Source organism: Poromitra crassiceps, assembly GCF_964638095.1.
Source record: "Poromitra crassiceps genome assembly, chromosome: 17".
NCBI lineage: Eukaryota > Metazoa > Chordata > Actinopteri > Beryciformes > Melamphaidae > Poromitra > Poromitra crassiceps.
In genome coordinates this window covers 28,520,815-28,541,017 of record NC_139635.1, presented here as the reverse complement: position 1 = coordinate 28,541,017, position 20,203 = coordinate 28,520,815, and the positions used below count along the sequence as shown (strand labels likewise).

Sequence of the window (20,203 nt, the reverse complement as noted above, 5' to 3'; positions counted from 1 at the left end):
AATGGAACAATCCACAGGTTTTTCATATACGGTAAATAAATGTCCAAGCAAATCTCCATTGCTGATTTACATACAATAATGATTATTAGCCAGTTCATGTACAGACAAAGAAAAGAGCGCCACCTACATGAGCTCAAACCGCATCAACAGAAATTCCAATTAAATAGACATCACAGTCCTGCCCACACTATTTGATTGACAGGAGGTAATTGCGTCTCAGAGCCAAAACTAGAGATCGTTATTGTCTTCCAAAAAATGAGAAACACTCCAATATGAAAAAACGATGATAAGGAACAATGCAGATCATATGTGGCCCTTTTTTGTGAACTGGTAGCTTTCACTGTCGTTTATTAGCTGCAGTCGACTATACATATATATACGTCTTTATTAGTGTATTATATTGGATCAGTGCCGACATTGACTGCAAAACTGCTACAGTTTTGCAAGGTATGACTGCTTATCACCAAAGGTGTCGCCAAACTAGAGCTGCGACGATTATTCGATTAGATGATTCGTCAATTGACAGAAAATATATCGCCAAACATTTTTATAATCATTTAATTGTTTCGATTTTTTTCTTTTTAATCAATTATGAAAATAATCGTTAGTTGCAGCCCTACGCCAAACTAAAGAAAAAAATATGTATGACGTGCTATTCTAAGTTCAATGACCCTTGGCGTGATCTATAATGAACATTTTATAGAAGTGAACAAAAACTGTGTTGACTGTTAAAAATATATTTGCATTACATCATCATGGCTTCCATCATTTTCACTGAGGCTATTCGAGCAGACATCCATCAAGGTTGAAGAAACGGGTGAGAGATTGACGTTCTGCAGGCAGAAAAGTGGACTGAGGAAAGAGACGTTTGATAATGGACGACTTGGCGACGCAGGGAAAGTATGTCATCGTCTCTGCTGCTGGGGGGTGGACAGGGCAGAAATGAGGGCATCAGGAGGAACCTGCTAAATCTCACAGGAGTCCTCCCGTCCACACGGCGCTCTGCAAGCCGGCAGGAGGAACACAATGTGGCTAAAAATAAATCACCTCCAGAAAGGTAAATGGGTGGAACAAACCTATATACAACAAAGCAGGACACGCCGTGCTTCAGAGCCTGGCTCTCTGCTCGCCTGGATCTGTCAAACACTTCCTACAGTGACGAGGTGTCGGATTTTTACCCACCAAATAATCTTTTGGAACATCCCCCCCCCCCCTCATCTTTTAAAGTGCCATGTTCTGATTGGATTCCTGCTTTATGACTGAAATCAAGGTTGACTTGTGTCCACAACTTTGCCAGGCGAGGATGAAAGGAACAATGGATCAACTCTTAGCTGTTATAACATCAATCTGTGATGTTCAATGCAAAGAAGTTATTTGGTGATTAGGTTTTAATTTTCTTTTTTTTTGCTGTACTCACTTTCCTTCTACCTGCAGTGTCTACTTCGACTTCAGTTACTGTAGTGATTTCCTACATTTCCAATAATGACTTTCAACATCCCAGAGGACGTACCTGTAGACTCGCTACATTTAGCTGCTGGTAATGTAAGTGGAGAGTATAGTTATATCGATAGCTTTCTTGACTCATGGCTACATTGCGTTCTGGTCTATAGAGTCCCAAAGTGACGCCCTCTTCCGGGTTCGGCATACGCACCAAGGGATTTCATTTTTCCATAGACATTTCGTAAAATGCTTATATAGTTTTACTTGGTCAAACCAAGCGATTCAGCTATATTTAGAATCAGGTTCTCTCCTGATTGCATGCAATATTTCACTTGGACCAAAAAGATTTATTTATTTATTTAAGCTGAATTGCTTGGTTTGACCAAGTAAAATTAATTTCATAACCATTTTACAAAGTATTTATGGAAAAATGAATGGTAGAAAATCCCTTGGTGTGTATGCCAAACCCGGAAGAGAGCATGACTTTGGCACTCTATTGAGGCTACTGTCAGTGGAGAAATTGGTGTCTCTTCTTCTATGATCGATTTATCTGTAGAATTGTTGAACGTCCCTTGGTGCAAAATGGCGGCTCTAGAAAGAAGCCCTCGCTCTTTGATTGTGAGGGACTGACACCAGAACCTGATGATGTTTTAGATCGCTCTTCTGCTATCAAACTCCATTGTGGGTGCTGGAAACATCTCAATGCTACATCGTCTACGCGTGTCCAGTTATCCATCAGAATAAGACAAATACAAACAAACACTTTCACACCTTCGGCCACCACTCACCTCTCTTTGATGGACATCTGTTTGGCGGACATGCTGTCAGACAGTGGCTCCCCGGAATCTGTGGGGGACAGCAGATCGCCAGAGTGGACGCTGTGCCGGCTGAAGTCCTCGCTGTGGTCCAGAGGCAGCGACTGGGACTTGACCAGCGACTGGGGGAAGGACTGGGGCTTGGGTAGAGTCTGGGGAGGCGCCTGGGGCTTGGGTAGAGTCTGGGGAGGCGCCTGGGGCTTGGGTAGAGTCTGCGGAGGCGCCTGGGGCTTGGGATGAGTCTGCGGGGCCGTCTGGGGGTAAGTCTTAGAGAGAGGCTGGACGAAACTCTGAGGTTTGGGGTGGGTTTGCGGGGACTGGGTTACGGGTTTGGGGTGGGTGGGTGGGGGCTGGGCTTTGGGTTGGATTGGAGATGGGTGCTGTGTGAAAGGTTTGGGGAGAGTTTGAGGAGGCTGGATGAGAGTCTGCTGCTGCTGCTGCTGGGTGCTGGACACATGAGACACACTCCTGGATGAGACTGTTGTTATCACTGGTTTCAGTGACACAGGATGATCTGCTGAGTCTGAAAGAACAGCATACATATACACATACATTTAAACAGTGTCTGAAATTGACCTTTTGGTTAATCTGCCATGGGTTGGTAAATTAAGAATAACTTATTGGATAAAGATATTGTAGATATATGTCAGCTTACCCTTTTCAGTGCTTTTTCATGTATAGAACCATGTGTATGTGTGTTAATGTCTTAATCTAAATCTTGCTCTCTAGTGCAATGGATCAAGTTTATATTTCATCATGAAGTGCAACAGAACTCAATATAACCACAGATGTCCCATGTCCCCCTCCCCCTTCCCTCCGGATTTCCCCCATTTTCTCCCCAATTGTACTTGGTCAACTCCCCCTGCTGTCCCAGTCATTGCTCCACCCCCTCTGCCCATCTGGGGAGAGTTGTAGGCTACAGTAACGCACACGCTTCCTCCGGTACATTTGCCAGTCACCACGCGCTTCTTTTCACCTGACAGCGAGGCGTATTGGAGGATCACACTATCCCCCTCCACCCCCCCCCCCCCCCCCCCCAGTTCCCCTCCCCCCCGAACAGGCGCCCCGGCCGAGGAGAGGAGGCACTAGTGCAGCGACCAGGACTCATAGCGCACCGGCTTCCCACCCGCAGACACGGCCAATTGTGTCTGTTGGAACGTCTAACAAAGCCGGAAGTAGCGCTGCCGGGAATTGAACCCGGGTCTCCGCGGTGGACGCCCCCCAAAGACACACATTCTAACTTCACACAGACTGGTGACTGCACACAGCAGCATGCACACCAACAACAAATGCACTTATGGCTATGAGTGTACTGTAATATCAGAGCACATATAAGACTGCACAGTAAATCCCCTGTGTAATCAGTGCTCATCCCTCAAATACATGTGTGTGCACACAGAGGCACAGGATTTTGCAGAGAAGCAATCTGGTTTGAATCATATTTGCAAAGCCTGCATGCCCAGTGTTGTGTGTGTTTGTGTGTGTGTGTGTGTGTGTGTGTGTGTGTGTGTGTGCGCGTGTGCGCGCGCGCGCGCGCGTGTGTGTGTGTGTGTGTGTGTGTGTGTGTGTCTATAAGGTCTCTCCATGCAGGACTAAATAAAAGAGTAGAGGCTGCAGACAAGGCTCCCATTGTGTCCTCGCTGCCCTCTACCTCGCTCATGCAAGTACTGGCCGATTGTTGTGCACTCTCTCACTGAGTGCTGTCCTCTCTCTATCATCTCTCTATGCACTCTCTCACTGAGTGCTGTCCTCTCTCTATCATCTCTCTATGCACTCTCTCACTGAGTGCTGTCTTCTCTCTATCATCTCTCTATGCACTCTCTCACTGAGTGCTGTCATCTCTTTATCATCTCTCTATGCACTCGCTCACTGAGTGCTGTCTTCTCTCTATCATCTCTCTATGCACTCTCTCACTGAGTGCTGTCCTCTCTCTATCATCTCTCTATGCACTCTCTCACTGAGTGCTGTCATCTCTCTATCATCTCTCTATGCACTCTCTCACTGAGTGCTGTCTTCTCTCTATCATCTCTCTATGCACTCTCTCACTGAGTGCTGTCATCTCTCTATCATCTCTCTATGCACTCTCTCACTGAGTGCTGTCCTCTCTCTATCATCTCTCTATGCACTCTCTCACTGAGTGCTGTCCTCTCTCTATCATCTCTCTATGCACTCTCTCACTGAGTGCTGTCATCTCTCTATCATCTCTCTATGCACTCTCTCACTGAGTGCTGTCCTCTCTCTATCATCTCTCTATGCACTCTCTCACTGAGTGCTGTCCTCTCTCTATCATCTCTCTATGCACTCTCTCACTGAGTGCTGTCCTCTCTCTATCATCTCTCTATGCACTCTCTCACTGAGTGCTGTCCTCTCTCTATGCACTCTCTCACTGAGTGCTGTCCTCTCTCTATCATCTCTCTATGCACTCTCTCACTGAGTGCTGTCATCTCTCTATGCACTCTCTCACTGAGTGCTGTCCTCTCTCTATCATCTCTCTATGCACTCTCTCACTGAGTGCTGTCCTCTCTCTATGCACTCTCTCACTGAGTGCTGTCATCTCTCTATCATCTCTCTATGCACTCTCTCACTGAGTGCTGTCATCTCTCTATCATCTCTCTATGCACTCTCTCACTGAGTGCTGTCCTCTCTCTATCATCTCTCTATGCACTCTCTCACTGAGTGCTGTCCTCTCTCTATCATCTCTCTATGCACTCTCTCACTGAGTGCTGTCCTCTCTCTATCATCTCTCTCTCTCTCTCTCTCTCTCTCTCTGTCTCTCTCTCTCTCTATGTGCTGTCTGTGTGCATGCATGGGAAAAGACCACCCCTGGACACACTCTGCATTAGCACATAGAAACAGGTCAGCCCCATTACAGTACAATGTGTGTGTGTGTGTGTGTGTGTGTGTGTGTGTGTGTGTGTGTGTGTGTGTGTGTGTGTGTGTGTGTGTGTCTGTGTGTGTGTGTGTGTGTGTGTGTGTGTGTGTGTGTGTGTGTGCCGCCAAACCCACAGGCGTGACACATCGCGCGAGGGGGCCACAGCCCCTTTATAGGCCGTGACAGTAGAGTGCATGAGTGCAGACACACGGGTCCATATCAAAATCGGTGGCGTCTGTTAGCTGACAAAGTGCATGTCACAGAAAGAGCTTCCTCTTTGCAGACAAAGGGAGCCACGAGGCAAATGCATGGAAAAATATGGTAATTAGATGCAGCCCCAGACATCTCTCTCTCTCTCTCTCTCTCCTTGTCTGTCTGTCTCTCTCTCTCTCTCTCTCTCTCTCTCTCTCTCTCCCTGTATTAAGCAAATCAAATACCCCCAGCTGAGCCGAGTGTGTGTGTGTGTGCAGCCGGCAGAACGCAACCATGCGCGGAAGCACGCTGCATAAGACAATAAGGATAATGAGATCCAGCTCCTCTTCCAAGACACTGCTTCCTCTATGTCACTCTGTCACTCTCGCTCTCCTTTTTTCCACCTCTCCTATTTCTCTCTGTCTGTCTCCCCTCATCTCTCCATCCCTCTGTCTCTCTCCCCCCCTCCGCTCCTTCTCTCTCCGTCTCCTTCCTGCTTGAGTCAGAGAAGCCTCCTACCTGAGGCGAGTGCCCGGCTCCGGCCGCTGCTCCTCTCGGCGTGCTGCAGCTCCTGTGTGGAGGAGCTGTGAGCTGCTGCAGCCTCTCTCAGGTGGCCTCCTCCTCCTCCTCCTCCTCCTCCTCCTCCTTTCTCCCTCCTCTCCTGGGAGTCTCCTTCTGGGGCTCTCCGGCTGGGCAGAGGGGGGTCGACAGCAGGCTGGGGCTGGTACAGCTGCCTGTCCCTCTCCCTGTCCCTGTCGGGCGAGTGCGGCTTCCCCTTGCCTTGGCTCTCCTCTCTGGCTCCTCCCCGCTGTCTCGCCCTCACCCCCTCCTCCTCCTCCTCCTCCTCCCCCTCCTGCCTGCGAGCAGCGGAGGAGCCGGCGGGAGCCACCCCTCTCTCCCGGCTCTCGGAGAGGGGAGGGGAGGAGGTGAGCTCGGGCTCAGGGGGGCTGGGGTCCCCGCTCTGGGTCATGGAGAAGTACCTCAGCGCCCTCTCCTGGTGGCTGGCGGCAGTGCTGCTGGAGGCAGGGGGCTGTTGTTGGGCGGGGCTGTAGGGGACAGCGGTGGACTTCCCTGGGCGGAGACCGTCGCCGTCAACATTGCCACCGCCGCCTGTCGTCGTGGTTACCGTGGCGACTGAGGCCTGGGAGGTGACGGCGGCCACGGAGCGGACCAGGGAGGCTGACAGGGGCTCCAGTTTGACCCCGCCTCCGTTCTGCAGCTGCAGCAACAGCAGAGAACATGTCAGAAGTTAGGATGGAGATGAGACGAGGGATAGGGAGGAAGGATGGAAAGAGATGGGATTGAGACGGAGAAAGTTATGGATGGATGAACAGAGGAATGGAGGGATGGTAGATGAGTGGTGATGAAGGGATGGATGGATGGATGGATGCATGCATTTTGAGAGGGAAGAGGATAGGAAAGAATGGATACAGTAGATATTCAGATGCTTAAGGAGCCAATCTGGGCACCCAGAGTCTATCAATCTGACGATTAATAAGACTCTGGGATAGACAGCTGATATTTCAGCGCTCTCGGTGTAGAGCGGACATCCGTGCCAAGACTTCAGCTTCCGTTGTTGTTTACAGTCCGGCGACATCTCGTATGCAGTTATGTGTTTATAGATATTAGCTGAAATGTCGTCTGGACCTAAAACACAAAACTACAAAAAGTACCAATCGATCAACTCCAACTCCATTCTCGCGTCAACCACACTGTAAACAATGAGCACGGCGCACGGAAGCGGAAGTCTTGCCAAGGATGTCCACTCAAAACAGGAAACCACAGAATATCGGCCGTCTGTCCCACAGAGTCTTTCTACTCGTCAGACTGATACGACTCTGGATTGCCAGATTGTTAATGAGCAAATGAGTGAAAATGGGAAATTCACAGGGCTGATATTCACCAAGGGAAACAGGTCACGTACAGGATGCTTTATCAAAGTTATCGATAAAACTATTAAACTCTGAACTAAAACATGACTTTCTGAAATGTAGTTTGGTCCAACTTTAGAAAACCATAGAGATTGAAATATGCAGCCATCTGAAAGAATCTTCAGGTCCTGTATTGACTCTCTCACATTCATTATGCACACAGTCAATATCAAGGCCAGATTCACCCTCATATTTATTCTCAAGGTAAGCGCTTTTTGTACCGGAGCAAAAGAGCAGCATACGCCACATTGTGCTGAAACATCATGCTTGTTATGCTATGCTATGCACAAGCATTTCCGTTCCAGCAATGAGGAAACAAGGCAGTACAAATCTGTCCCTAACACTGAAGCTAACACCACATGACAAAGCATAAATGTAACACTTTAATGCAACAGAATCTGTTGTGTTACATTGCTATCGTAAACCTTAAAAGCACAGGCTACATTGCATTAAAGGATAAGTTCACCCAAAAATGCAAATTCAGTCACTCATTATCTACTCACCCGCATGCGGGTGGAAAGACAGGTGAAGTTTTTTAGGGTTTTTTATGGGGCTGAGTAGATAATGACTGAATTTGCATTTTTGGGTGAATGGATCCTTTAATGAGCATCATTAAGCATTCACATTAAAAGCTACAACAAGCAGCAGCTGCCATCAAGACATCACTGGTCACTAGCCAGGAAGCTTCTGGCTCAAATGCAACCAATCAGAAGCTCTGTCAGGCAGCAGGGGCTCTTACATGTTCTCCCTGATTGGCCTGTAAGTCGCTGTTAGACACCGGAGAGGTAACCATTGGCTCAGCTTCCTGTGTGGACACCAGTGATTAACCGTAACTCACTACTGAGGTGGGGGTGAAGTCAATCTATTATGGCATCTGAAACTCTGTTTCTTCTTGTAATCACATATCTGATTTTCACTGTGTTTATACAGTTGTTCAAGGAATATCAGTTCTTCTTATGTACTCATCTTATTCTACACGGGACATTCTATCAGAAACATACATTATCTGTCCTGGAATCGTTACAGTGAATGAAACTAGGATAATCCAAAAATGCTGTTTATGCAGTAAATAATGGTTATAACAGGTGAAATAAGAGCACCATTATGGAATTATGGGATGGAAATACACAGGACATTATCTCTGTGTAAGGTGGTGACACACCAACCAATCTTTCTGGCAATGCAGATGAGCAATACTCCACCAACAAGCAACATCAAATGTCAAAAATCTATTCGTCGAAACAAAATACTCCGGCATGACTAAAGCGCTGATGCAGACTGTTGCAAATCAGTTACCCAGAAAGTTTCCCAATTATGTCTGCCCCTAACCCTAACATTCCCTGGATAAAGAATGTCTGCCTCTAGTCTGCCCCAGCCAGCCCCTTATATGGGTTGTGGTCATGTGTGACATCTAGAGGCTACTGTGTTAAAAAAGCAGGAGGGGAATGAACCCGTTGACCCCTGTGTGCATCTAGGTTTTCATAACCATGTTATTTATCCTCCGAGCACCAGAGAAACTGGTGCGCTGCTTCAGCCTCGCTGAGATAAATGTAAGTGACCTGGAAGTGACTCGACTCGAGCTGGGGGCCTGTTCAACATCGTTCATCCGAGAATCGTTTAACCATAGTAGTAGTTTGACATTGTGGAAATACATTAGTGACAGTTCACTTCTATAATATAATATGCTTCCTTCACACCTTGGTGAATACGCTTCTGTCGCTATGCTATCCTCACTATTTTGCAATGTTACCTGCACCTCTGACATCTGGCCAGGGTTTAACTGCTCATCACTGTTCCTTTCATTCTGTTCCCTCTGTTTTGTTTTATTATCATCCTTTCTTATTTTGTGGAGAGACATTATGCATGTATCTTTATTACAGATTTGATTTATCTCAATGGAATGCTGTTTTGATAAATACCCTATAAAGAAAGGTTATTATACATTTAGAATATTCTGATTGTTGCCTCCCTCCCCCCCTTCGTTACTGTTATTTCCTTTAAAGAAAAATAAATAAATGGGTATAAAAAATGGTGTACCTGCTCCACCTCTCCCTGGGTGATGGGTTGGGTCTGGAAGCGGGCGTTGGCCCTGCGCTGGCGGGTGTCCCCCCGGGGCGTGGCCCCCTCGGCGGGCTTGCCAGTGGGATGGGACAGGCGGTTGAACAGGGCCATCTTCTCAGCCAGGGTGAGGGTGGACAGGTCAGGCTCGTCTGGAAACAGCTCATGGCCGTCTCCCTTCAGCCCGGTGTCGGGTGCCGGAGCTGGTTTCTGGGTCTCCTGGATCTCCGGGAGCTCCGGCAGCTCCTGGGTCTCCTGCTCCTGGACCCCTGAGCCTGGCTGGGAGGGAGGCTGGAGGCTGGAGAAGGGGAAGGGGGAGCAGGGTGCCATGAATAGAGTGACAGGCTAAACTGACTAGATTGGAGAACAAGAGACATTTATAACCATCAAAACATGCATCATCCAAATATTATATCATCACTGCATTAAGAGACAGAGGCATTTGAGGTTGCATCTGAGTTTAAACAGGACACTATAGAAGTAGTAGGGCTACACGATTAATCAAAATAAAATCGCAATCTCGATTCATACCTAGCGCCGATCTCATTTCTAAAAGACATCGATTCTGCCACATTTTCATTCGGAACATCAGCTACAACAAAACAAGCGCTCCTACTTTCGTGACGAAGTGAGCACACACATTGCAGTGAGGAGCGTGATGAAGAAGTAGAATATTTAAATGTGTGTGTATCCGCTTCATAAAGCCTGTCGCCAATAGTAGCAAGACGTTTTGTAGTAATAATTGATTGGATTTATATAGCGCCTTTCAAGACACTCAAAGCGCTTCACATATCAGAAGAGGGAGGGGGAGGGAACTCAACTCATCCGCCACCGATGTGTAGCACCCACCTGGGTGATGCACGGCAGCCAGTTTGCGCCAGAACGCTCACCACACATCAGCCTATCACGGTGGAGAGTTGAGGACTGAATGTACCAATTAAGTAATGAGGGATGATTAGGTGGCCATGATTGAAGGAAGGCCTGTGTGGGAAGTTAGCTAGGGCACCGGGGTTACACCCCTACTCTTGCAAAGAGTGCCGATGGGATTTTTAATGACCACAGAGAGTCAGGACCTCGGTTTAACGTCTCATCCGAAAGGACGGTGCTCACTCACAGGACAGAGTCCCTGTCTCTGCCCTAGGGCATTGGGGAGATTAGTCATCAGATCAGATTATTCATCAGACCATTCGGACCAGAGGGGAAGAGCAGCTCCTACTGGTCCTCCAACACCACTTCCAGCACCAGCAACAGAGATATAAGGAGATCAGCGTACAAATGCCAGATAATCATATAATGCACTTGGTTGTTTGCAGGGGTTCCAGCGAGCTCACAGCAGCGGGCTACGTTAAACCCGGGTCAGTACACAAAGTGCGGACACGTGAAGCCAGCCATCCAGAGGGCTTTAACTGGCTCGACCTCTGACCTTTCCATAAGATACAGTACCCAGTTCTTCACTGACCTTCGTGACCCCGGCCGTAAGAAATGCTGCCAGAGGGAATGCTTGCAAAGCGGGCGTGGAAAGCACTGAAAGAGCTATTGTGTAAACACTGGCTTCCTTCCCCTATAAGGTGCACGCGGCTATTCCTGAGGAAGCAGCAGCATGTGAGGCAGCAGAAATAGCAAGGTAAGGTGAGCTGGGCAAACAGAGGAGCACAGCGACCAGGAGAGGGCGATGGAGAGTAAAAGGTCTCTATAGAACATTCAACTGGTACACTACACATGCAATGGTCGAGGGAATTACTGGTACAGGGATAAGAGCGAATTTAATGCAATTGTAATTTGTCTGTTCCAAATTAGTTGATTTATTTAATGACTTTAACACACAATGAGCATGATGGTACAGTGCACTCCTCTTATAGGGATCACTTTGGGACGGGTAACATTGATCACTATAAGCAAACTTTTTCTTTCCTTTTTCTTTATTTCACATGCAGATTACCATCTAATTGACATTTGTATATTTATTACATTAATGCACTACATATAAATTAATGAAACGGACAGCTTAGCCATTTACTGAATGTTATTGACTTTAAACATCCATACAGTAAGTTAGGCCTCCAGCTGTTTCAAACGCACGCCATGTCTCCACAGACAGACAGAGATGTTGCGATCTCTCCGTCTACAGACAGACATGCACCAAGTATCATTGCTGTATCTTGTTGGCTCATTTTTGGCAGTTTGTAAGTAAAAAACAAAAATAAAATTACTGTAGTTTAAAAAAAATCTATTGTTCTCAGTTGTGACAAGGCCCAAAATGATGACTGTAAGTGGAGTATCGATCACTATAAGCGAACTATTTAAACAGCATGTGTATAGGAATGATTCTGGACCAAGCTTTTTGATCTATACAAGCGGTTGATCACTATAACTGTGATCACTATAAGCGGATTCCACTGTAGCATCATTTTCGTTGTGGTCCTCATGGTGTACAGATATCGAGGCAGGGACGACATATTCTTTTCAGATTGATGACAATGCGTTTTTGACATTATCCACCAGGTTTTAACTCATTGAGTGCCATGGACGAGTATGTTCGTCAATTGGTTTAGTAACGTAGAGTGCCAAGGACGAGTATGTTCGTCAATTGCGTTTTTTGACGGTGGGACGTGCATCAAAGCCAGATCCATCTCCTGTGAAAGTATGGTGGCTGTTGAATGTGTAAAAGCTATTTTAGGGACCCATTAGGTGGCGACAGTGCTCTCCAGATTACAGAAAGGCGAGGAAAAAACAAAGAAGTCGTTGGGGAAACGGAAATCGCATTGCATCCGTATGCATCGATATGCATGAAGCATAACGTTAGCTGTGCCTGCAGCAGCCAATCTGCTGCCACAATTGAGCTCCTCCGTGTCCGTTGCGACAGCCCATCCGCATGATCAGCCATGGAGTTGTTATTATTCTCAACTGGAAGCATGGGAGCCGGTGACAAACACACGCGGAACGCTGTAAAAAAGCTGGATGTAGCGCACCGGCCGCACCCTTCACTGTGCACAGCAGCAGAAAGCCACCAGAGACACTCCCACTACGAGGGGTTTGCAATTGAGGCGGGGGGGGGGGGGGCACGCAGAGCAGCACACAACACCCAGACAGACCCAGACAGCAGGACAGGATTGGCAAACGCAAGCCAGAATATCCGATGCCCACCAGCAGCAAATCAAGACCAGCAAGAAGCTGCAACCAGCAGCGCACGCAGGGGCCAGCGCTGCTGGTTGCAGCTAAAAAATATTATTCTGACAAACAAAATTCCCTGGCCTTCACTGTTTTATTGAAGGAAATTATTTTTGAGGTGTGACTACATTAGAAAATATTAGCTTCAGAGTCAGTGATGTGCTTGAAATGTTTAATTTCACAAAAGGCTCATTATCTCAGCTTCTAGAAAAAAATGGCTGTTTTTGGTTAAATCAAGCTATCTTCTCCGGCTCATAACTAAAGAACGGAAAATGGGATCAATAAACTTTTTTTTGCAGATGATAGAAGAGAGTCTCCTCGTTCTTTGTGCGTGTTCGGTGTTTACATACATGTTTACATGAGTTAAAAGGATTTCATAAGCCAAGAGGTTTAAAAAAAAAACAAAAAAAAACAGGCCTACTCAGTTGGCGGCCCGCGGGCCACATCTGGGCCAGTGAGCATGGCCGTGTGGCAGTCATTATTTCCTATGGCACGGTGCAGTCTGTGTTTGATGAGCTCTCAGGAGCTCCGTTTTTAAGCTAGAGCGGCGCTTCTGGTATGAGCGACATATTAACGAAACTAGACAAACAGATGAATACGTAGGTACCAGCTATGTTAGGCTAGCTCGCTGGGAAGCGGACATAACTCAGCTCCAAATTCAGCAACATTTTTGACAAAGGTAATGTTTTTGACAAAGGTACACACACACACGCAGCACGGACGCGCGCGCACGCACACTCGCACAAAATACACACGCTCATATTGGTAGAGAGATAATAGTGTGTTATTGGAAAGGTTTTTGGCTACTGAAAATGTCTGGCCCGTCTACATGAAATCCTTCAACTTAAGAGTTTTCACACAGCAGCGATATTCTAGATGTCAAAGTATAGAACAAGTAAGTAAACACACATACAGACATTATACACACACAAAAGCAAGCACACACCAGGCCAGCTGGACATGTGTACCTGAAGCTATTCACAGTGGTGCTGACTACAGTGGGGCTGGGGACGCGAGCGGCCATGGTGTGAACGGCCACAGGTTGTGATGACATAACAGGGTCACTTTGGAGTGGAGGAAAGGAAGTATAGATAGATGGGGGGAAAAAGACCGGTGACACAAGGCAGTGGAAAATACAGTCGGTGAGAAAGAAGAGTGGTAGAGGAGAAGCAGGAGAGAGGAGATGAGAAGAAACGAGAGAAGGGGAGAAGAGGAGAGAGGAGAAGAGAGGAGGGTAGGAAAGATGAGAGAAGAGAGAAGACTAGAAAAGAAGAAAGAAAGAAAAAGAGAAAGAAAGAAAGAAAGAAGCAATAGCAGTGTTGTCTGCAACTTGCAACTGTCATGTATGATGTAACCTAAGCCTATAACAAAACCAAGAAGTGACAGATTTAGTCTAAGACCTACTTTTCAGCAACGACCACTTCCTTGTTGGTGACCGGCTGTGTGTGGGAGCGCTCCTGGACCCTCCTCAGACGCCTTTCCACTGCCGCGTTACGAGAGCGAGGCTTGGGAACGTCTGATGTCCTCTCCAGCTCCTGCCAGTAAAACATACCTTTTATTTTTCTGTTCAGTTTAGCACAATGCATAGAGACGCAGATGAGATCAAATCAAATCCCAGAACAAATAGATATATGCACGACCAAATAAAAACATCACTTTTAATTTGCTGAACAGCCAATTACTTTGTAACTCGTTTGGAAGGTGGTTTTGTTACAGAACGTCAACTTACACAACCTCCAATGTTGATGGGATGATTATGAATGTGCACACACATCCATCTTACAGCTTTGAGATGATGAGATTGAAACATTATTTAGCATAATGATTCAAATGAACGTAAAGTAGGGACCGTACCCTAAAGAGAGACCTCTTGGCTGCCACACTCATCTTGGCCCTGTCGTCAAGTTTTTCTTCATCTACCGGAAAAGAGAAGAATGATGTTGTGCTACAGTGCATCAACAGAACCTGAAAGACTGGAAAAAAGGCACTACGATAGGATACAGTTAGAAGGCTAAAGGAGTCTATACACACCGTGGTTCTGGGATGTTAAATGGTTAGCAACTGAAAGAAACATTTTGCAATTTGAAACAGTATACTAGCAATCTCACAAAGTTTAGTCAGAAACTGAACTTTGGCTCATTTGAGATTGATCTGCCTGGTCTTGCTGCCTGGCCTCAGCAGGTTTTCTGGCTCTTCTTCTTCTGTGGTGTTTTACGGCAGTTGGCATCCTTTATGTTGCATTACCGTCTCCCATACCCCACCGGCTCCAAACCCGCAGACACGGCCAATTGTGTCTGCAGATTTCTGACTCTTGAAGTTTGTTTTCTCTCAGCAGGAGTTATGACATCACTGATGATGTCACAATATTTATGACACCACTGATGATGTAACAATGAAAATGTGACCAAAATCATGAAGCCATCACTGATGATGTCACTGATGATGTCACAATGAAAACGTGACTAACATACATCGCAAATCGTGACATATAGCGAGCCCCAGGGATGACGTATTTTTGTAGTCGGAACGCGGAAGTCCCGGACTTCCTGGTTCTTCACTGTTTCTGTCTATGGGATTTTTGAATGGGTTTTTGCCGCGATGCTTCAAATAAGGTCTCTGGGCAACGCAAGATTAATCAAACACGAACCAGAGTTCAGTCAGATAATCTTCACACATGAGGACCACTTTCATGAGTTTTGTAGCGTAAATGCGAGCCCTAGAAGTAAAAAGCTCGAGCTAAGCTAATCCAGAACTACACACAGTGTTGCATAGGCTTGCTTCCACGTCACGTCAGCACTCAACCTGGACTGTTGTTGATGTGTGCGCTGCTGTGCACTGATTACCCCGGGCTGAACGGGCTGAACCAGGTGAGGGAAAGATAATTTCCGTGTTCGTCCTAAGTGATGACGTTATTGACGTATAATCCCCGTCGACTCAACAGTGTAGTCTCATTTAGCCGTTTGCTAGCTAGCCGCCCTTTTAACGGCACGTAAAAGCTTCAAAACTCATAAAAGTGGTCGTCGTGTGAAGATGATATTACTAAACACTTGTTCGTGTTTGATTAAACTTGCGTTGCCCAGAGATCTTATTAGAAGCATGGTGCCAAAAACCCATTCAAAAATCCCATAGGCGAAAACAGTGAAGAACCAGGAGTGGTTAGCATTGATGATTTCCGGACTCGTTTCTGGGGCTCTCTATAACACCGCCCGCCAAATTGTGACTAACTGGAGGGCTGATGATGTCACAATGTCTATGACATCATTAGTGTACTCAACTGTGCCTATACTGTACAATAGACATATGGGTGAAGAGCAGACTACAGTACTTGCCTTCAACGTCCTGAAGCTGTGTTGGACTCAGACGGGACCTGTAGAAGAGACACATCGATATCAGCCACAGCATTTTAGAGCTGTATTTTTCAGTGCAAGAGGAACCCGCAGAATATAATCATGAACTGTATTCCAGACCCAGCAACAACCATGTGCCACCCTTCATGAGGGTCTCCAAAATGAACATCTCTTACATTGTGAACATTATTGTCCTTGTGTAAAATGACTTATTTTGAAGAAAAAGGTTTGAGTTGTTATGGACCTCTCCAGGGAGGCCCTCCTGTACCTATCTGACTCCAGGCGCTCTGCAGAGGTGATGGGCTGGGTCCTAAATCTCTCCGACATGCGACTGTCTCCTGGCGTGATGTAGCGTCGAGGCCTCCGTGCCCCCCTGTCCCGCTCGCCGCCGCTAGCCGGGTCTACCTCCAATGCTGATGAATCTACTTTAGTAACCTCCCTTTAGGAGTGGCGTTTTGATTTGGAAAGATTGACAAAGACAACACAAAGGGAGAATACAAGTAGTGAGAGAACTATTAGTGATGGCTGATTTTGACAGGCTTCCTACACATGTTCAATTAAAAGAAAATCATACTTTTTCGAGACTTTGATTTGTTTTGAAGATTTTGTCTGGTGTTCAATATGATTTAAGTAGATAAGGTAGACAGACGTCTTGCGCCTGCTAACTAGGTCACAGCATTGTATAGATGAAGATTGTTCTTCACAGCGACAAATATCAGAATATGTGAGATTATTGGCAGGGTTCCTACACAGTTTGCATTTTAAAATTCCATATTTTCCCAGACTGTATGTTCTTAACTGGATTTGATTGTGGTCAGTATTTCATATAATGCATGCTGACACCAGCTGGGTAATAAGAGCATCCCTCTATCTGAACATTATTCTTCAACAAAAACCATAGATTTTACAACAACATGAAAGCTACGTATAATAATTATTGTAACATTGTCCAGAGCTTTCCAGAGTTTTTTTTCTACAAATTCCCAAACAATTAAAGACCTGGAAATGATCAAATTCATTGTTAATACTTTTCCAGACTTTCCAGACCTGCATAGGAACCCTGTTTTGATATGGGTTTTAGTGGATGAGTTTTGTGGCAACTGCATTCAGGTTAAAAGGGTAGATCGCTCACACATTGATCTTGCCACACAAGCTGAGCACAACCCAAGTGCACAGCAACCCAACTGTGAATAGCAATCAGCAACTCACAACATGCAGCAGCAATCAACTGCCAAAAATTAAATTGCACGACAAGAATTAATTCTTACTTGCACAAGCAAGTTAAGGTAAATAAACAAACTGCAAATGCCACAATACAAATAATGTCAGGGTAGACATCATAGCCATACAATTTAGATGATCTTTGACACTGTTCATGCCACAGAATGACATTCTGTTAGCTTTATGTTTTGCGTTGCTTTTATTATTATTCATGGCGACAGCACACACCTACAAGGTTAGACAGCAGTCAGCGATGCAAGACAACGCCCATGCCAGTGGACCTACAACTCAGGCTTCCGGTTGGCATTCTCCAAGTAGGAGTGTCGTAGTTGTGCTACCGACACCCTGGTGTCCAGGGCGCCCGCCTCCCCGTTAGCCGCCACCCCTCCATCTCTGCCGTGGTGCCCCGCCGACGTTTGCTCTCTGCCGGCCGCCGCCCTCTCGATGCTCCGGTACACAGCAGAGCGCTGGCTCACTCCTATATCTGACATGGAGCGAATCCGAATCTTGGGTTTGAGGCCTCCGCTCGGCTCCGTGCTCCTGTGCCGGGCGTGGAGGAGAGAGGAGCCCTGCTGCAGGTAGACGGCCGAGTCACACTGCTGCTGTCCTGGAGGGTCCTGCTGCTGCTCCTGCCTCGGAGCCTCAAACTCGGGCTGGAGCTGGGGCTCTTGTTGTTTCCTCTGGGTGTCTTGCTGCGGTTGTTGAGGCTCTTGTCTTTGGATCTCAGCCACCTCCTGTCTTTGAGACTCTTGTTGTCTTTGAGACTCTTGTTGTCTTTGGGGTTCTTGCTGATGTCTTGGGGGATCATAATGATGTTGCCTTGGGGGCTCTTGCTGCTGAATTTGGGACTCTTGTTTCCACTGGGTGTCTTGCTGCAGTTGTTGAGGCTCTCGTCTTTGGATCTCATACCCCTGCTGTCTTTGAGACTCTTGCTGTCTTTGGATCTCATACACCTGCTGTCTTTGAGACTCTTGTTGTCTTTGAGACTCTTGTTGTCTTTGAGACTCTTGTTGTCGTTGAGACTCTTGTTGTCTTTGAGACTCTTGTTGTCTTTGAGACTCTTGTTGTCTTTGAGACTCTTGTTGTCGTTGAGACTCTTGTTGTCTTTGAGACTCTTGTTGTCTTTGAGACTCTTGTTGTCTTTGGAGCTCTTGTTGTCTTTGAGACTCTTGTCTTTCAGACTCTTGTTGTCTTTGAGACTCTTGTTGTCTTTGAGACTCTTGTTGTCTTTGGAGCTCTTGTTGTCGTTGAGACTCTTGTTGTCTTTGAGACTCTTGTTGTCTTTGGAGCTCTTGTTGTCGTTGAGACTCTTGTTGTCTTTGGAGCTCTTGTTGTCGTTGAGACTCTTGTTGTCTTTGGAGCTCTTGTTGTCTTTGGGGCTCTTGTTGTCGTTGAGACTCTTGTTGTCGTTGAGACTCTTGTTGTCTTTGGATCTCTTGTTGTCTTTGAGACTCTTGTTGTCTTTGGGGCTCTTGTTGTCTTTGGAGCTCTTGTTGTCTTTGGGGCTCTTGTTGTCTTTGGGGCTCTTGCTGCTGAATTTGGGCACCATACAGTCTCTTTTGGGGCTCATACTGTTGTTGCCTTGGGGGGTCTTGGTGTTGCATGTGGGGGTCTTGCTGGTACACAGGCTGCAAGGTTTGCTGCTGTCTGTGTTGCTGGTGTGGAGAGGAGTGGGAAGGCTCCATCGATTGTAATGTTGTCTCCTCTTGGCCGTCTCTCCCTCTTTCTCTGGTCCTCTCCCTCATGCTCTCCCTCCCCCTCTCCCTGGGTCTCTCCCTCTCCCAGTCCTCCTCGGCTCGACTCATCCTCCTCCCCCCTGCACTGTAGTTCTCCCACTCCATGTCTTCATGCCGGCCTCTCTGTGGGTCGTCCACGCTCTTCTCCCTCCGGCGGATCTCCGAGGGTAGCACGGCTTTCCTGCTCTTCAGCAGGCCTTCTGTGTGGGCCTCTTCCTTCAGCGCCTGCCTGGCCTCCACCCTACCCTCTCTCTGGTGGGTGCTGTAGATTTGGTCTGCACTCACTCTCCTCCGGGGTGGTACCTCTGGAGGACCAGGCAGCTTGGTGGTGGCCACTGGGGCAGGCATGGCCAAATAGGGTTGATGGTCCATGGCAGGGCCCGGGTGATGGGGCTGGAGGGCAGAAGGTGGGTAGGTTTGGCCGTGGGCAGGTTGGTGCCCAGGGCTGGGCTGAGGCTGGGGAACAGTCCTCTGGTAGGCGGGGTCTGAGTGTTGTGCCGTGAATGGAGCAGTGTTCCCCTGAGCACGGTGTCTGCCGGCCTGCTGCCTGTCTGGATTCCACTCTGGGGGCCTTTGGATGGTTTCATCCCTGGACAATCGTTCTCTTACTCTGATTCTTAAGGGAGAGGAATGGATAAGGGACACTGAGATTCCAGTTCCAATTAAGGAGCTACAGTACTCTGCAAAACAATTCACCTTGAAATGGGAGATGACGAGATGACAATATCATCAACCGGGGAGGAAACTGAATTTCTGCCCAATGGTCACAATGGCTAATACCGATATCACATAATTCACCAGTTAGTTAGTTCTACCATTCAGCTAGACTGAGTAGAATAGGGCCTCTAAATAGTTGTTGATTACCTTCCAAGGTGGATGTTAACTTAAAAGCCACAGCTAAAATTGACAAGTATTTGGCTGCTGTTAACCTGCCACCCTTATCAAGCAGAATTGACTTCTGCTATGTAATTAATATTCATCTGATTACAGTAAATGTGTGCCAAACATGGATCGAGAAACACGGCATGCAAGTTTATGACATGGGACTATCACGGGACCAACATGAGCTCCCAAATCCTACACTGGGATGGCAACAAGGTCAAATAGCTGCATGCACTGGGTTTAAATTTGAGTCTTAGCTCAAACAAACCCTCTCTCTCAAGTCTCCGTGCCAAAAAAGTAAGCAAAACTATTTTAATCTATGACCTGTTGACCCCCGGTAGCCAAAGGTTGCATTAATCTCATTGTAGACCACTAAGCCAGACATGAGATGGGCCTCTGCTTCATCTGACATGGCATGAAGGGTTTAAACAGGGCTCACGCTACATGAGAACACGTTTCTATTGTGGCCTAACACTATGGTTAGCATTAGCATATATTGTAGCCTAACACTATGGTTAGCATGAGCATCTATTGTGGCCTA

At 46.9% G+C, this 20,203-nt stretch overlaps 1 protein-coding gene across 1 annotated transcript in view; it reads right to left on the bottom strand.

The window, feature by feature from the left end:
* Nucleotides 1-20,203, bottom strand: part of LOC310792320 (supervillin-like) — a gene marked incomplete at its 5' end in the record, with an annotated part of 71,159 nt that overhangs the window by 33,136 nt on the left and 17,820 nt on the right. The window contains 10 exons of the mRNA XM_083654042.1: nucleotides 2,229-2,778; nucleotides 5,839-6,538; nucleotides 9,288-9,606; nucleotides 13,881-14,011; nucleotides 14,331-14,392; nucleotides 15,797-15,843; nucleotides 16,092-16,262; nucleotides 17,330-17,810; nucleotides 17,864-18,576; nucleotides 18,668-19,396. Of these exons, the coding sequence (XP_083510168.1) occupies nucleotides 2,229-2,778; nucleotides 5,839-6,538; nucleotides 9,288-9,606; nucleotides 13,881-14,011; nucleotides 14,331-14,392; nucleotides 15,797-15,843; nucleotides 16,092-16,262; nucleotides 17,330-17,810; nucleotides 17,864-18,576; nucleotides 18,668-19,396 (3,903 nt within the window). The remainder of the gene's footprint in view (nucleotides 1-2,228; nucleotides 2,779-5,838; nucleotides 6,539-9,287; nucleotides 9,607-13,880; nucleotides 14,012-14,330; nucleotides 14,393-15,796; nucleotides 15,844-16,091; nucleotides 16,263-17,329; nucleotides 17,811-17,863; nucleotides 18,577-18,667; nucleotides 19,397-20,203) is intronic.